We start from the raw sequence: 19,029 nt of genomic DNA on the forward strand, positions 1-19,029 counted from the left end.
TGCATTGCATTGCAACTTATTAATACAACTTATTAATACCACATTAACCTGAAACATAAAACTTGGTCTGCTGTGCTCACCTTTGGTGGGCTTGCTGCTGAATGGGGCAGATAAGCCCCACTGGTGACAAAGGACACCAAAAAGGCCAAGGCACTCAATGTCACCATCTTCCTGTCCTTACTGGTAAGTCCAGCCACAGGCTCCTGAGACCAGCAGAAAGTTTGGAGCAAGACATAACTGGGCAGAGGAGGAAGATGAGCAGGGTGGGGAATAAAGGTTCCACCTTTAATACAGTGACAACCAAAACAATTTACCCAAGACTGCAGAATTCAGGTGAATTTGCTTTCTGGTCTATTAAATTATGGAGTTTAGAAGTGATCCAATTTCATTACCTTCTATTGAGCTGCGTAGAACAAGTTCTCCTGTAAAAATGAGATTCCTTTTTTCCAGAAGATTGAAATATTTTCAGTTTTATTACATGGGTATTTTATTACATGGCTACTCAGAGGGTCCCTGAACCTTTGAAAAACCTAGAAAAAAAATTTAAAATATTATCCTGTTTTTCAGTTCTTTAAGACTTAAAATGTCATTTTGCTCAGGCTGTGAAGTACATGCAGATTTAATTTCACAAGGAAATTCTATTAAACATTCAGCTTGGAGCTCACCTTATAATACAGTTTGGGTTGAAATTTTCTCTGTCCAGCTCAGAGCCACAATTGCCAACAGTAATGAGGCAAACACAAGAACTGCTGAACAGAAGATGTATACATGGATACAGCCACCACGTGCCTGTGTGTGGTCATTACACTAATGCCATATACAGCAACTGGTACAGTATCTGACAGTCCAAATAAATACCTTGCTGGATCCTCCTATTAATACTGCCTGTGCCTTCTGGAGATGCCTTAATGATTTCAGTGACACAAAATTTTTCAGAAGCCTTTCAGATGCTCTCTCAAGACCACTGAATGCAAGCCTTCATTCTTTTAAAATACTCTTTTTTTTTATACAACAAAAACAAAAACCAAACCAGAGGACTCCCTTTATGGCCATTATATATTACTTTTGTACTGTTTGTACCCACTAAGATGCCTCTAGTCTCCTTCATTTCCATATGGAAATTTGTCCTCTGTAACATGTTCTATCACCCATTCGACCTCCTTTTCCTCTATTTCCTTGCCTGTCTTCTCACTTCATGGGTGCTTTCTCAAGGGCTTCATTAGATTTACCAGCACATGACCCCCCTTTCGTCTTGGCTGGTCGGTCTCTCACCCAGCTCCTCTCCAGTGCCATTTCTGGGCCTCATGAGCCTGAACATCTGTACAGCCCCTCCTTGTTTTGTGCTATCACAGCCCAGAATATGGACCTGGCACAACCCACAACTGCCTCCACCAAAAGCCAATGCACCCCTAATCACAGAGATAAGGTTTTGCAAAAAGTATTCACAGAAAATCTCCTTTGGAAGGTCCCATATGTATAGAAAGTATCATTCCAAACACATTTAATAGGTTTATTGAATTTAAAGGAGCATAGAAGTTAATAGATTCTTTAGAAGCCAAATCATTACTGAGACAAGATATTTCCTTCTCCAACAGTTTTCTGAAAACATTTTTTCCTGCTTATTTAGTAAGTGAAGAATAAGAAACATTTTTCTTAGGTAGTTGAGTGTTTGAGAAACAAACCTCTTCAATCCCTCACATAACAAAAAACCTCAGCAGTTAATATTAATGACTTCTTAAAAGGTTTTAAGGCAAGTTTTCACAAACATATAACTAAGAAATTTGCTTTGACTCTTTAATAGTTTATGAAAAGGTTGTGGTAGAATACATTTCCTGCAGTTTCCTTTGCTTTTCACTGTGGGCCCATTTCTGCCCCACAGAAAGCCCCAGAAGCTGCTGAAGGTGGCTGGGGTGGCCTCAGGTGGCCACCTCACTGCAAACTCCAGTCCACCAGGGCTGGACAAACACCCCCCAGGTAAAGCCCTTCACCCAGCCTGCCCCCAGATCTTCTCCCATGAAAGAATCACCAACCAATTCTAAAACTCCCAAGTATTTCAATATCCAGGGCACAACTGGATCCTTTGGAAGAGGCTTCAGCAAGATGAGCCCATGTAGTTGGTGGTGTCAGCCTTACACCACGTGCCCCATCTTCGTGCTTTGCTGTGTTCCTGATGGCAGGAACTGGATGCCACAAGGAGTTGGGAGGAGAGTTGCATGTTAGTTGGAAGGTTCCCAACAGAAGTAGATCCTTCCAGAGCTCAATCATGGACAGACAACTCTGCAGCAACACTGTCATGCAGAAATGGGAAATAAACGCTGCAGTTTCTATTAATTATTCAGCAGCTTCTGTGCAATGACAGACAAAGGCAAAACTGGCATAGAAGTAGAGGAGACCTTGGAAGCAGTCCCTGCACACACCAGGAAGAGCAAAGGTTGTGGCCCTCAAGCATCAGTAGCCTGGTACATCATGTCCTGGAGATCCAGCCAGCAGTCTTTGGGGCTTTGCAGGTGTGAATATCCACCACCTCCAGGCAGTCCTGGCAGCGCACAGCACAACACCAGTGGAATTTGCACTCGCATTTTGTCATCCTGCTGACACGGGAGGTGTCGTAGCCTCTCCCACAGCACATCACCTCACAGCTGTCCATCCCACGGGAGGTTTGGTTACAAACCCGGCCAGCTGTCCCGAGGGACCCTACAAAGGAAACACAGTAAAGGTCAGGAGACAGATTTTCAGGAGGGACAGGAAGCATGTAAGTACAGGAGACATAATTTGCAATGTATTTGATCCTTCAACATCATATCATCCAGATCTCAGTATCAAGCCAGAGAAATGCCTATAATAAGGTAAAATTGCTCTTATACTCTCAAGTTTCTCCTGGAAGTCAGGTCTGAAAATGAGGAGTGAAATGGACCAAGTGTTTCAAGGCTCTGCCTGACTCTGTCAGTGTCACTGTGCTTTGCTGCATCTTTCCATAGCACCTTTTTCCTCACCAGGAAACACCCTCCCTGAGGCAGCTGTGCATCTCCCTCCTGCCCCGTGTCCAGTCCCCCAGGGCTGTGTGAATTGGGTGCCCAACACTTGCACCCCCATGGTGTTTGGGAGGGGAAGAAGAGACCACTAAATTTGGTGGCTGCAAGGGACACAATGGGCAGAGTAACAGTGCTGCCCATGGTTGAAGTCTTTGCAGAAGCACCTCAACTGGTTGGCATCACCTCTGTGTCCACTCATGGCCTCTGCATCCACAAGTTCCACAGGCAGCAGCTGAAGAGCCATTGCTCTGTGCACCTCTCACCTCTGTGGGGTAAGCACCAAGGGTTCTTCTCCACTTTCCTTTTGGAGATTAAAAGAAACTAAATTATAGCCTGCTGTGGACTGAATGAGGGGTAGGGAAGCATAGCACACCTCTTCATGTTCTTAAAACCTCTCTGGAGTGATTAAAATGCCTCTGCCCATCTCCATGTGGCACAAAATGGCTCTTTAAGGCAAATCTTTGCCCAAAAAGCTACTGTACCACATAGGAGATGCTGCTCATCTACCACAAATTTACCCTAGGGTACAGTTTAGGATCTATACCACAGATGCTGACAGATTATTAATACAATCTGAAATCTTCATGAATACTCATGCTTCACCTATTTCTTATGTATTGCAATTATAAATCAATGTCAGTTATATCCATGGGATATAACATTTCCCTAGACCCAACTATAGCTCTATTCTTCTGTTTTCGGCCAAAAGGGGATTCCCCAAGCATTGCCCATGGTCATTAAATTAACTGGAAACATTTTACAAAGAGTATTCCCAGGTGTACATCAAACATGAACAATCTACCTTCTTCAAGGAAAAAATAAAAATACATGCAGACATTACTTCAAATTTGCATGAGATAGGATAGCAAACCAATCTTAATTAATAAAAACCAAGCTGTAATTAAGCTGTAATTATTAAAAATCTAATCTGTTTATTTTCTGATTTTCTTTTTTTGCCCCCTCGGGTGTACTTGTGGCTGTATGTACCACTGCTGCTGTATTGAAGCAGCTCACATCACACAAGTATTTGTTGTTCCTCCATCCCCCACTGTCCCCAGCACTGGGGGAACTTCATGTCTTTTCATAGCTGGGCCCAGCTGGATCCTGTGGAGAAGGTTCTGGGAGGGGTAGGAGGAGAGGTACCACCAGCACTGACCCACATGGGCACACACCATCCCTAGCAGACCCTCTGCCATGTAGCAATCCCTGCAAGGCCAGCTGCACCAGGGTCCAAAGGCCTTTCCCAGATCCTTTTTTTTAAGGAATCAGGGAAGAGAGACTTCCAGTGGCCCTCAGTGCTCCTGGCCCCAGCAGGGCTGAGGAGTCAGGAATATACAGAGCTTTGTGGTCCACCTCTGGTCCCATGGGAAGCCTGTGGCAGCAAACAAACCAAACCCTGCTTTCTGGCCACCATCTTCTACTCATGATGCTGTGCAAACAGCTGGGACTTCTCAACATAAGTGCTGATGCTTGTGCCATCCCACAGCAGTATCCATCACATCCCAGACTGTGCAAAGTACAACTGGATAGCCACTTCCATAGGCCCTTGTCCTGCTTTCCTCAGGTGAGACCAAAAAAAAAAAAAAAAAAAAAAAAAAAAAAAAAAAAAAAAAAAATAAGGCACAAAGACCAACTTTGTGTCTCAGGAATTTGGTGTGAATTCCTCCTCACCTCCCTGCATGGGCTGCCCCTTGTCTCCCCATCTCTGTGTGCAGCTTTGCCCCATTGATGAGGCACAGCCCCAAAGTCCTGGAGTACTGGGTGTGCTCAGGACCAGTAACCCCCATGAGCTGGGATTTGGGTTAGATTTCACAACACTTGGTGTTTTTGCTCTCTGAATGTGGCTCATGTGAAGGGGAACCAGAGCAGGATACGCCCACAGCTTTCAACAGGAGTTTTACCACTGACTACAAAATTACTTCAGCTGCTAACAGTCAGAAGCTGCTGTCATAGGATAGAATCATAGAACAGTTTGGGTCGGAAGGAACCTTAAAGATCATCCAGTTCCAACCCCCCTGCATGGGCAGGGACACCTCCCACCAGACCAGGTTGCTCAAGGTCCCATTCAACCTGACCTTGAACACTGCCAGGGAGGGGGAATCCACAACCACCCTGAGCAACCTGTGCCAGTGTTTCACCACTCTCACAGTAATTTCTTCCATTCCCCCTTGTCCTATTGCTATGCAACCTGGAATGGCCCACAATACAGCATCAACATTTACTGAGCCACTCTAGGAGACTGAAGTATCCACAGAATGTGATAAAAGAGAAAGCAGGCTCAAAGAAATGATCTTAGAAATAGCATCTCTCATGATAAAGAAAACGAGCAACAGCTGACAGCAAGCAGCCAGGTGAGTTACTGCACTCCTTGATGGGCACTCAGATAGCCAGGAGGTGGAGACAACAGAAGATACTAAGTAAAATAAGGCAGAGCTTTCTGATCTTTGCCTCCTACCTGTAGTGCAACTCCCCAACACTTAAGAGGAAGGAGTATGTTCTAACTTGTAAGAAGTTTTCATGCAACCTCTCTGTTTTTATTTCAAGTGCTGGAACTGCCATGCCAACACCCAACATAATACCTGCCAAAATATCCACAGCTTTCAGTACTGCCAACTCTATGGCCTCTACATCAAACCCTTTCTTCTTAGTTTGCACAGTTGTTTTCTTAAACAAACATACATTAAGCAGAAAAACACTTTTTTTCCCGTTCCTAAAGCACTAAAATATATTTATTTCTTTAATACATGGGGTTTTCCCTTCTACTTGTATTGATTAATTGGCTTCAAACAATAAAGTTCATTTTTTGACTTTCACCTAAAAAAACCAAAACAGTGAAATCCCCAACAACAATAAAATAGTTTCCACACAAATGTTTGCATGGGAGCAAAACTATTCACAGAAAAGTAGTTCTAAAGCCACTTTTTAAATCAGGAAAGATTCTCATGGAACCTACAAACACCACTCCAGTCCTTGGGGGCTAGAAAGAACAAGCAGCACACACTTGGGGCAGCCTTGTCTGAGCAACAGACAGCTAAGTGCTGATGAGCACAGCTTACCCAGGTTCAGTTTAGAGCAAACGTGTGTCTCCTTCTAATTTCTGCAGCCCCTGAGAGCTGTCACAACCCCTCAGCTCCCAGTTGGGGCAGTTGTGCTGCTTCCCTGATTGATGGTGCTTGGAGAAGGGCTGCCCTGATGGGACTCATCACAAGCTCCACTGTCAGCTTGCACAGGGCTGGAACTGCACCCAAAGTGTTTGCAAGGCCTAAATTGGGAAATATGTATCAAGAAGTCACACAGGGACTGACTGCATGCAGCTAACCTCCAGGAGAAATTTTTGACATAGGTCAAGGCTGGTTTCCCTCCATAGGTTACATACCTCGAGTACTAACATGTCTTGCCCAAAGCCAACACTTCACAGGCTGTACTTCAGTTTCACATTTTTCTTTCACTAGGGACTTGGCCTCTTTCAATTAAAAAATGCAGTAAGTGGCTTACGTGGGGCAATAAATAAACTGCAAGGCAAATAAATTGACAAAAAAATACTCCTGTGAAGGACCTGAAGCAGATCACCCTGGGCATCTGGTTTGTCATCTCCACTGTGCTTTCCACCAAGGCTATCAGGTGTGGAGGGTCTTCAGACACCCTGTAATCCTGCTGCAGACACAGGAGATGCCTGCCACAATCCAAGTGTGCAAACCACACACAGGCAGAGGCTGCAATGCTGGCTTTGGCAGCTCCCATGTGAATGGCAGGAGAAACCTATGGATGCCTCGAAGCACACAGCACGAGGGTTTGCAGCAGGTCCTGAGGGATTGGTACAGCAGCCTGAGACCATCTGCACACAGACACAACTTGCCTTTTTTGTTCCATCATCACCTTCATGCTGCTGAAGCCTTGTTTCTACCAGAACGGTTGCAAGCAGTCAAGAGGTGCCTATCAATGCCATCCTGTCATTAGTTCATCATCTCCACTGTGATGTCCATGCTTGGGGATGAAACCTCTGCACTCCCTATGCACCACCTCAACACATGTAGCTGAGCTCAGCTTGTTCTACAGCTTTCATGGGGATGTTTCTGCAGAAAGAGGCTTCACTCACTCAAATGCTGCCTAAGTTCTTGGTCGCTCTGTATCAATTAGTTTTTAATAAACCTGTTGTAAAATGCTGGTTTGGGCTTTTTTTTTTTTTTTTTCTTTTTTTTGCAATAAGGCATCCCACAGCTTTAAGAGTCTGTAGGAAGCAGAGTGTGTCAGGAAGGCTCAGCCAGCAAGCTGGTGAGGCTCGTGCTACAGCTGCTCAACCATTTAATCCTGAAGCAGTCTGTGCTTGTCCACCAGGATGTTCAAAGCATAATACACTTGCAACAACCCTCAATCAACCCAGTCTGTGTGGATAGCCAAACAGCAATCTTTTAAGACTTAAGATACTTCTAACAGAAGCTTATAAGCAGAGAAGCAAGTAGCTTTTTTAGAGGTGGTAAAGTTGTTCCTATTCAGGTAAGCCTGGAAGTGCAACAGAGGGACTGCCACGTATGGAGCCATCACTGTAGTTCCCTGCCCAGCCTTATCATTCCTAGAAGGTCTCTCTCACTGTGTAATCCTGAGTATGCTTGTATTGGTCTGGGGAGCTGGAAATTTATGATAAGGGGAGATCATGCAAAGTGTGGAAAAATTTGTAAGTTCACGGAAAGATTTTCAAAAGCCTTTTGGGATGTTCTAACTCTTTTTATACCAAATCATGAGTACAAAATTCTGAGTAAAAACTATTCCAGCATCCATGTGAGCAGAGTTAAGCGAATTCTGAACACTTTTGAAAACTTGCTTTGGTATTTTTAGAAAAGTTATGAAATCTTAATGGTAGACAACAGTGTTATTACATGCTCTTACTTATGGAGTTGCTATTTGTGATTCCCACAGACTACATCTCTCCTGAAAGCAATTACTCCTTTTTTAATTCTGGGAAAAAACCAAAACCAAACAACCACATTTTCCACATTGTAGGGGTGTATGTCCAGCTGCCTCCCCCAGACAGACTGTGTGTCCAGTCCCAGCACCCCCCTGCCCAACGCCAGAGAGAAAAGCCAGCACTGAAAGCTCCAATGGCAGAAGACAGGATGTGTGGTTTTTTGGACAGCCTACTAAAGACAGAGCTCCTGAGCACCTTTAATTTAGTGGTTCATACATGCTAGCACACCCAAGCTACAGAGGACAATGACTTGGTTGCCTTACATTTTTGGAATCTGTCTCCTGGTCAAGTCATGACACTTCATTAGATTTGGTCTGGGGATCTTTCATTCAATCCCAATACTTTCTTTTTTTTTTTCCTGAATCGCTAAATTGCTTAAATTCCCTGGAGAATGAAAGGCAGAACTGTACTGAAGGACATACAGAGCATTGTAGTATTAGATTTAGCTGACACTGAGATGCTCCCCACCTATTTCCAAACTCAGACTTCCATAATCTCATTTTCATTTCCAGTCACTTAACAGGGCTGACACTCCAGAACACTCAACAGGGCAAACCAAAGCTAATAAAGAAAAAATGCTCCTCAGTTGCCAAAATTACATCTTCCAAAGCCAGATCAATTTTTGTTCTTCTGACTTTTTCTTTACTCCACGCAAGCAGCAGGGCATCCCCCATCCTGTTAAAAGTTTACTGCAGCTTGCCAAAAATGTGCTCTTCCAAACAGCCACATTCCCTGAATTCTGGGCAGCAAAGGAACACTGCCTCATCTGCAGCTTCATCTTGAGCTGAGCCAAGCACGTGTTGGATTCTGCCATCTCTGGGCAATATAAAGAGATCACTAAATTATTTTTTTTTTTTTTTGACATAGAAACAGCTTGTGTATGGGCCCTCTTTTCAGGTGGAAAGAAATCCAGTGTTTTACTTCAAGAAATAAAGCTTGGTATAAATCTTACTCTGCAAAGTTAGTCTCTGCCCAATGCCACAGTGTGCCCATTTATTCATTTGGATTAAAGTATTAGACTTTACAATATCAGTCACTATTCAAGGAACAATATGTGCTTGTCCAGGTAATAAGCATCACCTGCAAAAGCCATAAATAACATACAAAATTACCTTGACTGCTTGACTAACCAGAAACACTGTAAAACATCAGCGTACTGGAGGAAATTCTGGGTTCACTGAAGTCAATAGTACATGACCAGGATTTCACATATTGTTCTTATTTAAGTACAGTTGTTTTGCAATGCTTATTCCAAGTAAACTTGGATTGTAAATATGCAATGGTGCCAAAAAAATTGAGCTGCATTACTATTTGGATACTCACGGGTACGTCATACCGGGTGCAATCTGGTACATTATACAACCTGTTAATTAGTTCCACAACATCTTTCGTATATTACTCAGCCTGGCTCTCTTTTCCAAATTTCTGGTTTTCTAGTTGCTAGTTTTTAATTGCCACATCAGGAAACACCACACAAGGGTCAAGAACCATTAGCAGGATTCCTGGCGCTTGGCAATGCCTTGAATCCTGTAACACCATTAAGTGGGTCTCTACTGAAATCTCTGAAAGCAGCAAAATTCCCTGCCATTAGCAACCCTGAAACTCTACTCCTTCCCACTGGGGCTGGCATGACCCTTCAGATTATTTGATGGTTATCAGGGATGGAGCCAACACTGCCTTGGAAAGAGGCATAAGCAGCTGTGTCACTTGATGCAGCGTGCCATGCCCCACCAGTCTCTGTTCTTTCATCCACCTGGAGATCCTTCAGCTGCCTCACACCACGTTCCTGACAGCTGCACTGACTGGTGAAAGCATGGTGTGCACCAAGCTGCTGTACCTCCTCCTGCCTTACCCATGGGGAGAGGTGTGTCCACAACCAGGAGGCTCCATGGTCCACAGTGAGCTGTGGGGAATGTGCAAGTAAAGGAGGACACCCATCTCCTGGGAGTCTGCAGCAGGACTTCCATAACAACATGGAAGGGAAGCAACACAGCTGGAGGGGGAATCATAGGGACATGACAGGACTCAGGGCTGTTGTAGCTACATCTGGCAGCTCTGGAGTGAGCTCTGTGATACAAAAGTGTGTGTGTATGGCTGTGTATGGTATGGACCTGCCTCCAGACCATAAAAACTTGTCCTAAAAGTCACTTTTGCCTTGCAGCACCTCTAGGGCTCCATAGGACCTGGAAGAAAATGCTGAATTACACTAGAACTGACTGTCATACATCTAGAGATACTGAGGAGCTACCCTTCCTATACAGAGCTATCCTTCCAAAACATCTCCCTGTCTGCTTCCTGATGGTTAGGTGCATGGATTTTTATATATATATATATATATATATATATAGACACGCACATATATATATATATACTCAATAATAATTATAATTTTTGACCTTCAAAATACAGATGTCTGAAATAACATAATTGATGTGTAACAATAGAGGCTTACCTACATCCCTGTCCCTGATACAGTAGTCTGGAGAGCTTTCAAAGTATACCAGGTCATTCTTAGTTGGCTTCTTAAATCTCTTATTAGCCACAGTGAAACCCGTGCCATCTTGATTCATGACCACCTGAATCGCTCCATTGTATTTCTTCCACAGATAATCTCCTGTTTTCCTAAAGTCTGCCATGGCCAGCCAGCAGGTCCTTAGAGTGCATGATCCACTCACACCGTGACATTTGCACTCCTGTTTCAAAAACCGCTTCACGGCCTGTTTAGAAACGCAGCAAAATATACACAGGTGAAACAAACTGTAATTCATGCTTCTCAGCCCTTTCCCATCCATCCTCCAGTGCCAGGCGTCCACGGGGTCTCCAAATCACGGTCTGTAGTGACACCCACTGGTAGCATCAAGTCATCCCCACGTGGTTGGGCTGCTCTGGTTGCTTGACTCAAGCGTACACAGAGTTCTGGGGCTGGTGGGCTACCCCTACCCTGTTCCTGCCAGTGATCCCACGGAGCAAGATGGTCCATAATGCTAGGAGACAGACTGGGAAGGAGGAAACGATCTGGGAAGTGGACAGCATCACTCAGCCCCGTGGTAGGTGAAGGTGCCCCCTCTCCCCATCAGCCCAGCTGAAGCATCACTGTGCTGACCCTCTCTAGCTCACCTGCATGATGCTGACCTTTGCCCTGAAGAGTGTTTCAAATACTGCCCAGAAATTCACAGGCATTTCGTATTTTGAATGTTTTCACAGAGATGGTGCAAAGCATCATACCCGGGCTAGATATCCAGTCTATGCACAATTTTAAAATATAGTATTTTTAAAATGCTTATAAACCTTTTAACAAATATTTTGGAATAAGACCTTCATCAACTTCATGATTAATTTATTATCTGTATAGCATTAAAGCTAATTCAGCTTCATCTGAGACATTTAAGTTATCTCTATGATGCTGGAGAACAACAGATGGGTTAATATAAAATAAATTAGTCATTCCTAATTCTGAATATGGGATATTTGATCTATAAATATAATGCCTTAAGGGTTCATGAAATATGAACATTTTAGAGCTTGTAAAAGGAACAGCATCATGGGAGGAAGGCAACAGAGTGGAAAGCTCAGTGTTTAGGAGTAAAACTAATGCACAGCAGGGCAGCATTTTTCAGTCAGGCACTAAGTAATGAAGTAAGAAAGTGTCATAAAACCAAATTAATTTAATATTCTCTCCAGCTTATTTATTATATGACTATTCAGAGAAATCACTAACATTCCCACTTCATTGCCAGTGGTACTATCACAAAACTGGGATTGAAGCAGTTTTTAATTAGCTGAGTAGAAACCAGTTTACCTACTTCTGTGTTTAAAACAGCTTGTTGGAATAGTGGAAGAAACACATAGGAATGCAGACCTTTTCTTTTTTTTTTTTCTTTTTTTTTGGTCAGTGATGTTCCTTTACTGATAGATACAACATATTATTTTGTATGACTCATACATGAGAATACTCTAAATATGTATTCTATGTATTTTTGAATTAGTAAAATCCGAATAATCTAATTTTAAAAGAAACCTATCAGGACCCTTTTTGGGGTAAGAAAAAGCTGAAGGCACAGCTCATCTTAGCCAGACCAAATGCCAGGCTGTGGGTAGGCTGGGGCAAAGCTAAACCTGCACTACTGTTCCATGGATACAAAGCAGCATCCTTTTCTGTAAGGCAGGTCCTAGAGTGTATAAGAATGGGTTGATTATTTTAAATTTAATATATTTATTAAAGAATTGGTCTTTTTAAAACAAAACAAAACAAAACCCCCACCTGCTTCCTTAACATTATTATTAATATTATTTGGCATACGTATTTCTTTACACTTCCTAAGATGCTCAAATTCTACAGAAAGTACTTCCCAGAATGGAGCTAATTCACCTCCCATAGGGTCTTTGTGTTGTAGTCTGCAATCTCTTTTGAGCAATTACATAAATACAGCCACAGCACTGGATATCACTGATGTGAATAGTGATATTGCATATTAATTACACCTGCTGGTAATGAACAGGTGGAGGAAAGTTGTTGAGGGAGAAATATTTACCAGAAAAATCATCTATTTTCAGTACAATTGATTAAAATGGGATCTTCTAATATGGTCTGGTTGATATACAACAATTTTACAGTTTGTAAAGGGAACTTCTTAAAGAAAAAGATCAGAATGTGAACAATTTACTTCCTACTGAATATACATTAGGGAAAACCACAAATAACAAGCAAGAAGTCCCTATGAATCATTTTAGAAGTGCTTGGTCCTAGTGCTATAAAATATTTTCCTTACATTGCTTCAGATATGGTGGATGCAGCCAATTTTTAGTATGTTTTGAATAATGAAACAGCATTCCCCAGTTTCATGCACTATTCTTAATATTTATAGCTACCACCATAAAAAGTGCACGTGTATTGTTCAGCCTGTGCATGAGCAACCACTGCTACTCACCTAGAACAAAAAAGTAAAGACTCTTTTGGCTGAAATCCACAAATGCTATTTTCATACAATGTTTAGAAAGTGGGGTTGTTTAGAACAAGTTATGTCCCAAAGCCAATGCCTTTTGGAGGGACATATATTTTGAATTTATTTTCATAAAAATGTGAAGTAATCTCATTTTAACTCTCTCCTTTTGTGTTTAGGTTTGCCATAAACATAAAGGAATGGACAGGATGGGTTTTTTCTCCAATGCTATTTGAATTTGCTGTTTAATAGTCAAGACTGTTCTTCAGTGAGGTCTTCAGCCTCCCTTAGGAATTTCTGTTCTGGTATTAACCAGAAACCAGAAACTCCTCTATTTATAAGGATTAGGGTCAAAACTAAAAGCTCCATGCAAACTGATCCTGCAAGGAGCCTTAACTTCCCACTGAAGGAGCCACTGAACTGACTCAGAAGGGAGCACTGCTAAGCAGCTGAATTCAGTCTGTTTGGAGATCTCTGCCCACTGAACATCCAAGGGTTCCAGCAACAGCACCTCAGGCTGCTTCTCATCCCATCCTTCTTCCTAACTGCTGGCTGGGACCAGCCAGTAAGGGCCCTGCCTCAAGACCCCTGACTGCTCTCTGAGAGCATCTCCAGGCAGCTGTTGGATGGACACCCACCTTCCTTCCAGCTCTGTTGTTGTGAAGGTTCATAAGTGCCCTCGCATCTTTTCCTTTCCTCTCTTTGGCATCCACGAAGGCTCTGGCAAATTTAATGCCATAGTCAATGTTATCACTGCAGCCACCCCAGTCAAAATGGCCCTTGCTGTCCTTGGCAGAGCCTTTCTTCTTGGGATCACAGGAGCAGGATTTCAGCTCCCCTTGGCTACATGCCCTGGTGATAGCAAAAACAACTCCAGCAGAGGAGATGGCGTGTACAAAAGCAGACTCCCGACTACCTGAAACAGAAAAAGTCATTTTAAAAATTCTTGGAGTAGTTAGTTTGAGTGGCTCTCCTAACTCCAGCCAGTTAGCCTGGCCTTTTTTGCTGAGCAAAAGATAAAACTGGGCTGAAATCACACAAATACATACTCCCTGGAGCCAGAATTAGTCATGGCTTAAACTTGGACCCCTCCCTGGTAGAACTCATCAATATAGTGTTAGAGTTGGAAAAACCTTAAATGTTTGCTTCTGATATTGATTAATGTACTTTCACGGATCAGTTGTTCTGTACAGATATGTGAACAGGACAGCTGGTATTTCTATCATGTTTCATTGATTTAGAAAAATATATGAAGTGCTTTTTCAGAGATAGGTTTAAGAAATTATTAAATAGGGACACTGGAACATCTACATTGCAAAATACTGCAAGGAACTCTTGAAACAAGCTTTTCCCCTTCTGAAGCACTCAGAATAAAGTTTCCTGCTTAAAAGGCAGTAGGGAGAGATCTTGGGTGTTGTTTTCTGAAAATAAACTTAGGTTTTCTGCCTCGAACCAAGCCTGGTAACTGTAATTCACACAAACAAGTTCCATTAAATCAATGGCTCTGCTTGTGTCATGCCTGAGGCAGGATTTGGCCTGGCAGCTGCAACTTCCACACGCCAGCTGTGCAGGCAGTTTTCCCTTCTCCTAATGAGGATACTTTATTGTACCAAAGATTACCTGCATTTGTAGCCTATGCTTACTCTTAGGGCAGAGGCTGCATACCTCAATGCAGTAATTACTTAAGTAATTACTTAAGTTTATTTTAAGGTGTAGTAATTTACAATACAGAGCCCTGTTATAGTAGCACGATTTTATTTATGGTAGTGGGATATTTCTCTACTTTAAAAGTTTTTTAGCAAGGAAAGAGTGAGAAGTAGATTTTTGTGTAGTATCTAGGGCCACTAGCACTGAGAAAGATGTTGCTGAAGAACTTATAAACCTTAAGTAATATTAGGACAGTAAAGCAGGACCCTAAGAGAGAATCTTACCTGTGATTTTATCGTAGGGGCAGCATAACACCATATAACTATTTAGTATTTCTCTTCTGTAGCATAGAGCTATTTCGAATAGGAATGAGCCCTAAACTTCGTGTGTTTGTGCAAACCTCTGGCAAATGCCAACTAAAACTTTACAAAGGGACTGGGCAAACCCTGCCTTCCGTATACTGCCCTCAAAATCAGGCAGAAGATACCATGGCTTATTACAAATCATGCTTTTTTGAAGACTTGTTTCTGAGAAAATTTATTCAGAAACATCAAATCTTTTTAAAGCATTAAGAAGAAACACTTGATGTTGTTAGAAGTGTTTCTTTTGAGTTCATTAACAAGTCAAAAACATTTCATTTCAAATAAGAGTGATATCAAGTTACATTTCCCATTGCAATCACTGCCTGTGCAGGCTAAGTGTAGAGCTGATGCTCAGTCATCAGCATGTAAAGCGGATGGCTTAATTTTCTCCCATAAACCAAAAGTGAAAACTTCACTTTTGGAACAACTGCTTTTTCACTTTTTTAATAGAATATCTTCATCTGAATTTGAATGTCAGACAAATCTCATCAAAAACTTCTGATGGGTTATGTTACTGGTTACTCACAAATAATTCCTACAGGAACATCAAGCTGGTTATGGAAACCAACTGCTTACCAGCAGTGGAGCCTGACACTGAATGATGCTCTGTGGATAAAATCCCACTGCCTGGGTCAGCATGAGAGTGACACCTAACCCCATCTCCATCCCCACCACAGAGGCAATGGCCTGAGGTACTTTTCTCCTCCTCCTTGAGCAGGTGCCATGCTGCTCACAACCTGTGTCTCAGGTGGAACCAGCAACATCCCAGTGACACAAGTGCCAGAGCAGTCAGCCCCACCAGCTGTGCACCATGGCTGTGTGCCCTGGTGTGGTGTTTGGTGAATGCACCTGTATTAGCAACATGTTTATCACTTGGGTAGGGGGTTACTGGCACGGTAGCAGATCTCAGTCCTTTCTTTGAGTCAAAGGACTATGTAGGCTCTTTGGACTCTCACTAGATGCCTCGCTCCAGCATTTAGATGGCAACAACAGCCCACTTAACCATCCTGTTCTCAGGGCAGGGAGCACATCGCAGGCCTCAGCTGCTCGGGGTCTGCACAAACCTGTCTCAGCCCTATCAGATGTGTCCCCATTTATTCCTGCCTCACAGCCTGATCTGAGGGATGGGCTGTTAGACCCCCCTCAGAGGGCTGAGAACCTGGAGGGCAGTGCTGCCAGGCACCGACCCCACACCTCCCCCCAGCCTTGCAGGCAGCACAGCCCCAAAGGGACTGCACTTGACCTCTCTGCTTCGCTGTGGAAATGCTCCAGCAGGAACCATCCTGTGGAAGGGGTTTTCATCTGCCACCCCAGCATGCTGGGATCCTGTTCAGACATGGACTGTGCCTTTCAGCCCCTCCAGAGTATTGATCTCCCAGTAAGAAAAGCCCTTTGCCCAGTTGTGACTCCTGGAACCTTGGATTTTCTGTAGCCCTTAATTTTTGGGTTTTGGTCCATTACACAACAAAACCCTGAATCACTGGGAACTGCAGGGCCAGTCCCTAATGTTCCAAACCCCTGAGCCTTATCTATGTCTTTCTGCTCCTATACAGGCTTTTAAGCAAAGCGGGTCTTCTCATTACTGTGCACGTTGTTCTGTTGACCCTGAGATAATTTTGCTTTTCCCCTTCCCTTCCTCCTAAAATGTAAACCCCTGGTCGGTACAAAGGTAACAGGAGGAAGACCCCAGCCCAGCGATGACCACCCCCAGACCCTCCCCCCCCAAAATCCCGACCCTCAAAACCCCTTTTACCCTCAGCACCAAGGTGCCAGGGAGGCGGCAGCTGGGACGGACCCATGCGGGGGTGCGGTAGCTGAGCCCGCGGATAGGGCCCGGTCCCGCCCCGCCCTTCCCCGCCCCGCGGACTCACTGCGCATCAGGACGCGCCCCAGCAAGCGCTGACCCCGCTCCAGGGCGTTGCAGTCCCAGCGGTGTCGGCGGAACTGGTGCTGGCACTCGGCCGTCCAGGCGGCCACTCCGCGGCCGATGGACAGCATGGCTTCGGGGTGCCGGCGGCACAGCTGCCGCTGGCGGCTCACCAGGCCCGGCACGTTGTCGCACATCACCCGCGACGAGCTCACGGCCCCCATGTACCTGCGGGAGGGAGGGAAGGGGCAGGGAAGCGCCGGGGGCCCGCGGCGACCCCCGGCACCGGGAGAAGGAGGGTCCGTAGCGCCCCGGCTGCGGGCCTTTTGGTGGAAGTCATTCACAATTAGGCGATCCTGTGATTTTTAGTAACGTGAAGCACGTAGAACCCCCCACCTTGCTATTATATCTCTGCGCAATGCTTTAAAAAATTCCACAAACAAACAAAAACCAACGAAAAAACCCCGAACAACAACACCACATAACCTTGACAAAAATTAAATTACATCATCATCTGTAACCAGATGGTCTCTATTAGTCCTGAAATGTCTCGAAAGGTGCCTTTTATGAAACCCAAACTACTATAGGTGTTTTTTGAAGGGATCAAACAGAAGAAAATGTCGTTTTCTTGTATTTTCATTACTTTATACTATCATAAAATCGTTAAAGCCGTAATTTTCAAAATAATATGCATTTAAGTTAAGAGGCCCCATGACAAAAAGCCATCGCAATAAATAATCTTTATACGGCTATGGACACAGATGGTCATTTTACTGAAATATGCCTGGTCTGATAGATCAGGCTTTGATGCCGCGTCAGCCAGTGTCAAGGTTAAGTATGTTCATCAGGTTTGTGAGAAGAGTTTTAACCCCTCTTCTACGCCAAGACTTTTCAGCCTGGGTTTGGTTGGGGTCCCCAGTTTGAGGGGCAGGTTTCTATTTCCATTCTAACCCGTTACACGGCCCCGTGTTCCGCAGCTCGCTCGGACGCCCCGCACCTAGATCAAGTATCATTTGAAGTGGGGTTCCTGCGCTGCCCGCTGGGATTTCCACCCTTCGCACTTGCACTTTGCGGTTCAGCGAAGAGACATTTCGAAGGAGGGAGGGGACGGGGAGGGCGAGAAAGAAGTGGGAGGGGGGTGTGTGTGGAATTAATAATAAAAAATATCCCTGCTGTAGCCAATTCCCCGAGCCGCCGGGGCGCGGAGGGCTGCCTGCCAGCTGCAGCGCTTCACCCGCGCCCCGCGGGCGGGTTCCCTGCAAGCCCACCAGCCCTCGCCCTCCTCCCCCTCCCTCCGGCCCGGAGGTGTCCCCTACACCAGGGGGTGCCTGATGTCTCCACCGGGACGGGACGGGCCCCCGGCACCCCTCAGCCCTGCCGAAAGCTCCGCGCAGCCCCCGCAGCTGCTCTGCGCATAGGAGGAGGCCGGGGAGCAGGGACGGGGTGTGGAAGGAGATGCCGAGACTGTCTAATCCCGCTTGCGTTAAGGCCGGACTTTCTGGACCGGGGCAGCTGGCAGCAGCCAGCTCCGCTTGTACGAGGCTGCAAGGGAGAGGCTTCCACCACCCCCACCCCTAATTTACAATTAATCTGACCCCACCTTTCCCAAGAGCAAATAAAAATTCCTGGAATTGCACAACTTACCACCATGAGGAGGTGACTGGTGGGGTCGCCCAGACTAAGACCAGGGGAAGAGACCACCAAATCCCAGAGAGAAAGTTCATGTTAGAAAGGCTTCGATCCACATCAGGTCAGTCGCGAGAGGCAGAAGAAATCCCATGGAGCAAAAATGACCGGCTGGAGCAAACGCACCTTGAGGGCTTCTTTCTACCGTGGGTCATGCATTCCCCACTCGCGGCCGCAGGGTTTATTGATCCACTGCCAGAGTACGGGGGGTGCCGATCAGTGCATCGCTCCGGGTTTCTCTCGGTTCGCCCCGCACCAAATCCTTCAGGACAAGGAGATCAGCCCCTCTCCCGGCCTTCATCTTTGCCCTGATCCAGTTCTTCCCTGCAGTCACAGCAAAACTGAGGGGCTGGTGTGGGCTGCTCACAGACTGGGTGGGTTCTGCTCTGGGTTGTGTGGTGTGTTGTTTTTTTTTTTTTTCCCTCCGAAACTCTGATGGATGAAATGATGTCAAGAGACACTGGGGGAAGAGGAGGAGGTAACACCTCTGATTAGGCAAGGAATCCCGAGGAGCCAGTTGCTTTCCAATAAC

General features: G+C 44.8%; 1 protein-coding gene across 1 annotated transcript; it reads right to left on the reverse strand.

The window, feature by feature from the left end:
- Positions 1–1,489: 1,489 nt before the first annotated feature.
- Positions 1,490–18,904, reverse strand: WNT2 (Wnt family member 2). The gene is made up of 5 exons (XM_071733705.1): positions 18,456–18,904; positions 16,816–17,039; positions 13,574–13,851; positions 10,448–10,712; positions 1,490–2,694 (listed from the first exon to the last, which is right to left on the reverse strand). The coding sequence occupies exons 1-5, from the start codon at positions 18,533–18,535 to the stop codon at positions 2,465–2,467; spliced, it is 1,077 nt and encodes a 358-aa protein (XP_071589806.1). The 5' UTR covers positions 18,536–18,904; the 3' UTR covers positions 1,490–2,464.
- Positions 18,905–19,029: the final 125 nt, after the last annotated feature.

The sequence above is a fragment of the Heliangelus exortis genome, chromosome 1 (assembly GCF_036169615.1).
Source record: "Heliangelus exortis chromosome 1, bHelExo1.hap1, whole genome shotgun sequence".
NCBI classification, from domain to species: Eukaryota; Metazoa; Chordata; class Aves; order Apodiformes; family Trochilidae; genus Heliangelus; species Heliangelus exortis.

Coding starts and splice junctions, on each gene's coding strand:
- WNT2 (XM_071733705.1), bottom strand. CDS start 18,535: ATGAACTTTCTCTCTGGGATTTGGTGGTCTCTTCCCCTGGTCTTAGTC. Junction 13,852..16,815: donor GGGGCGCGTCCTGATGCGCA/GTGAGTCCGCGG, acceptor TTTCTGTTTCAG/GTAGTCGGGAGTCTGCTTTT. Junction 10,713..13,573: donor ACAACAGAGCTGGAAGGAAG/GTGGGTGTCCAT, acceptor GTTTCTAAACAG/GCCGTGAAGCGGTTTTTGAA.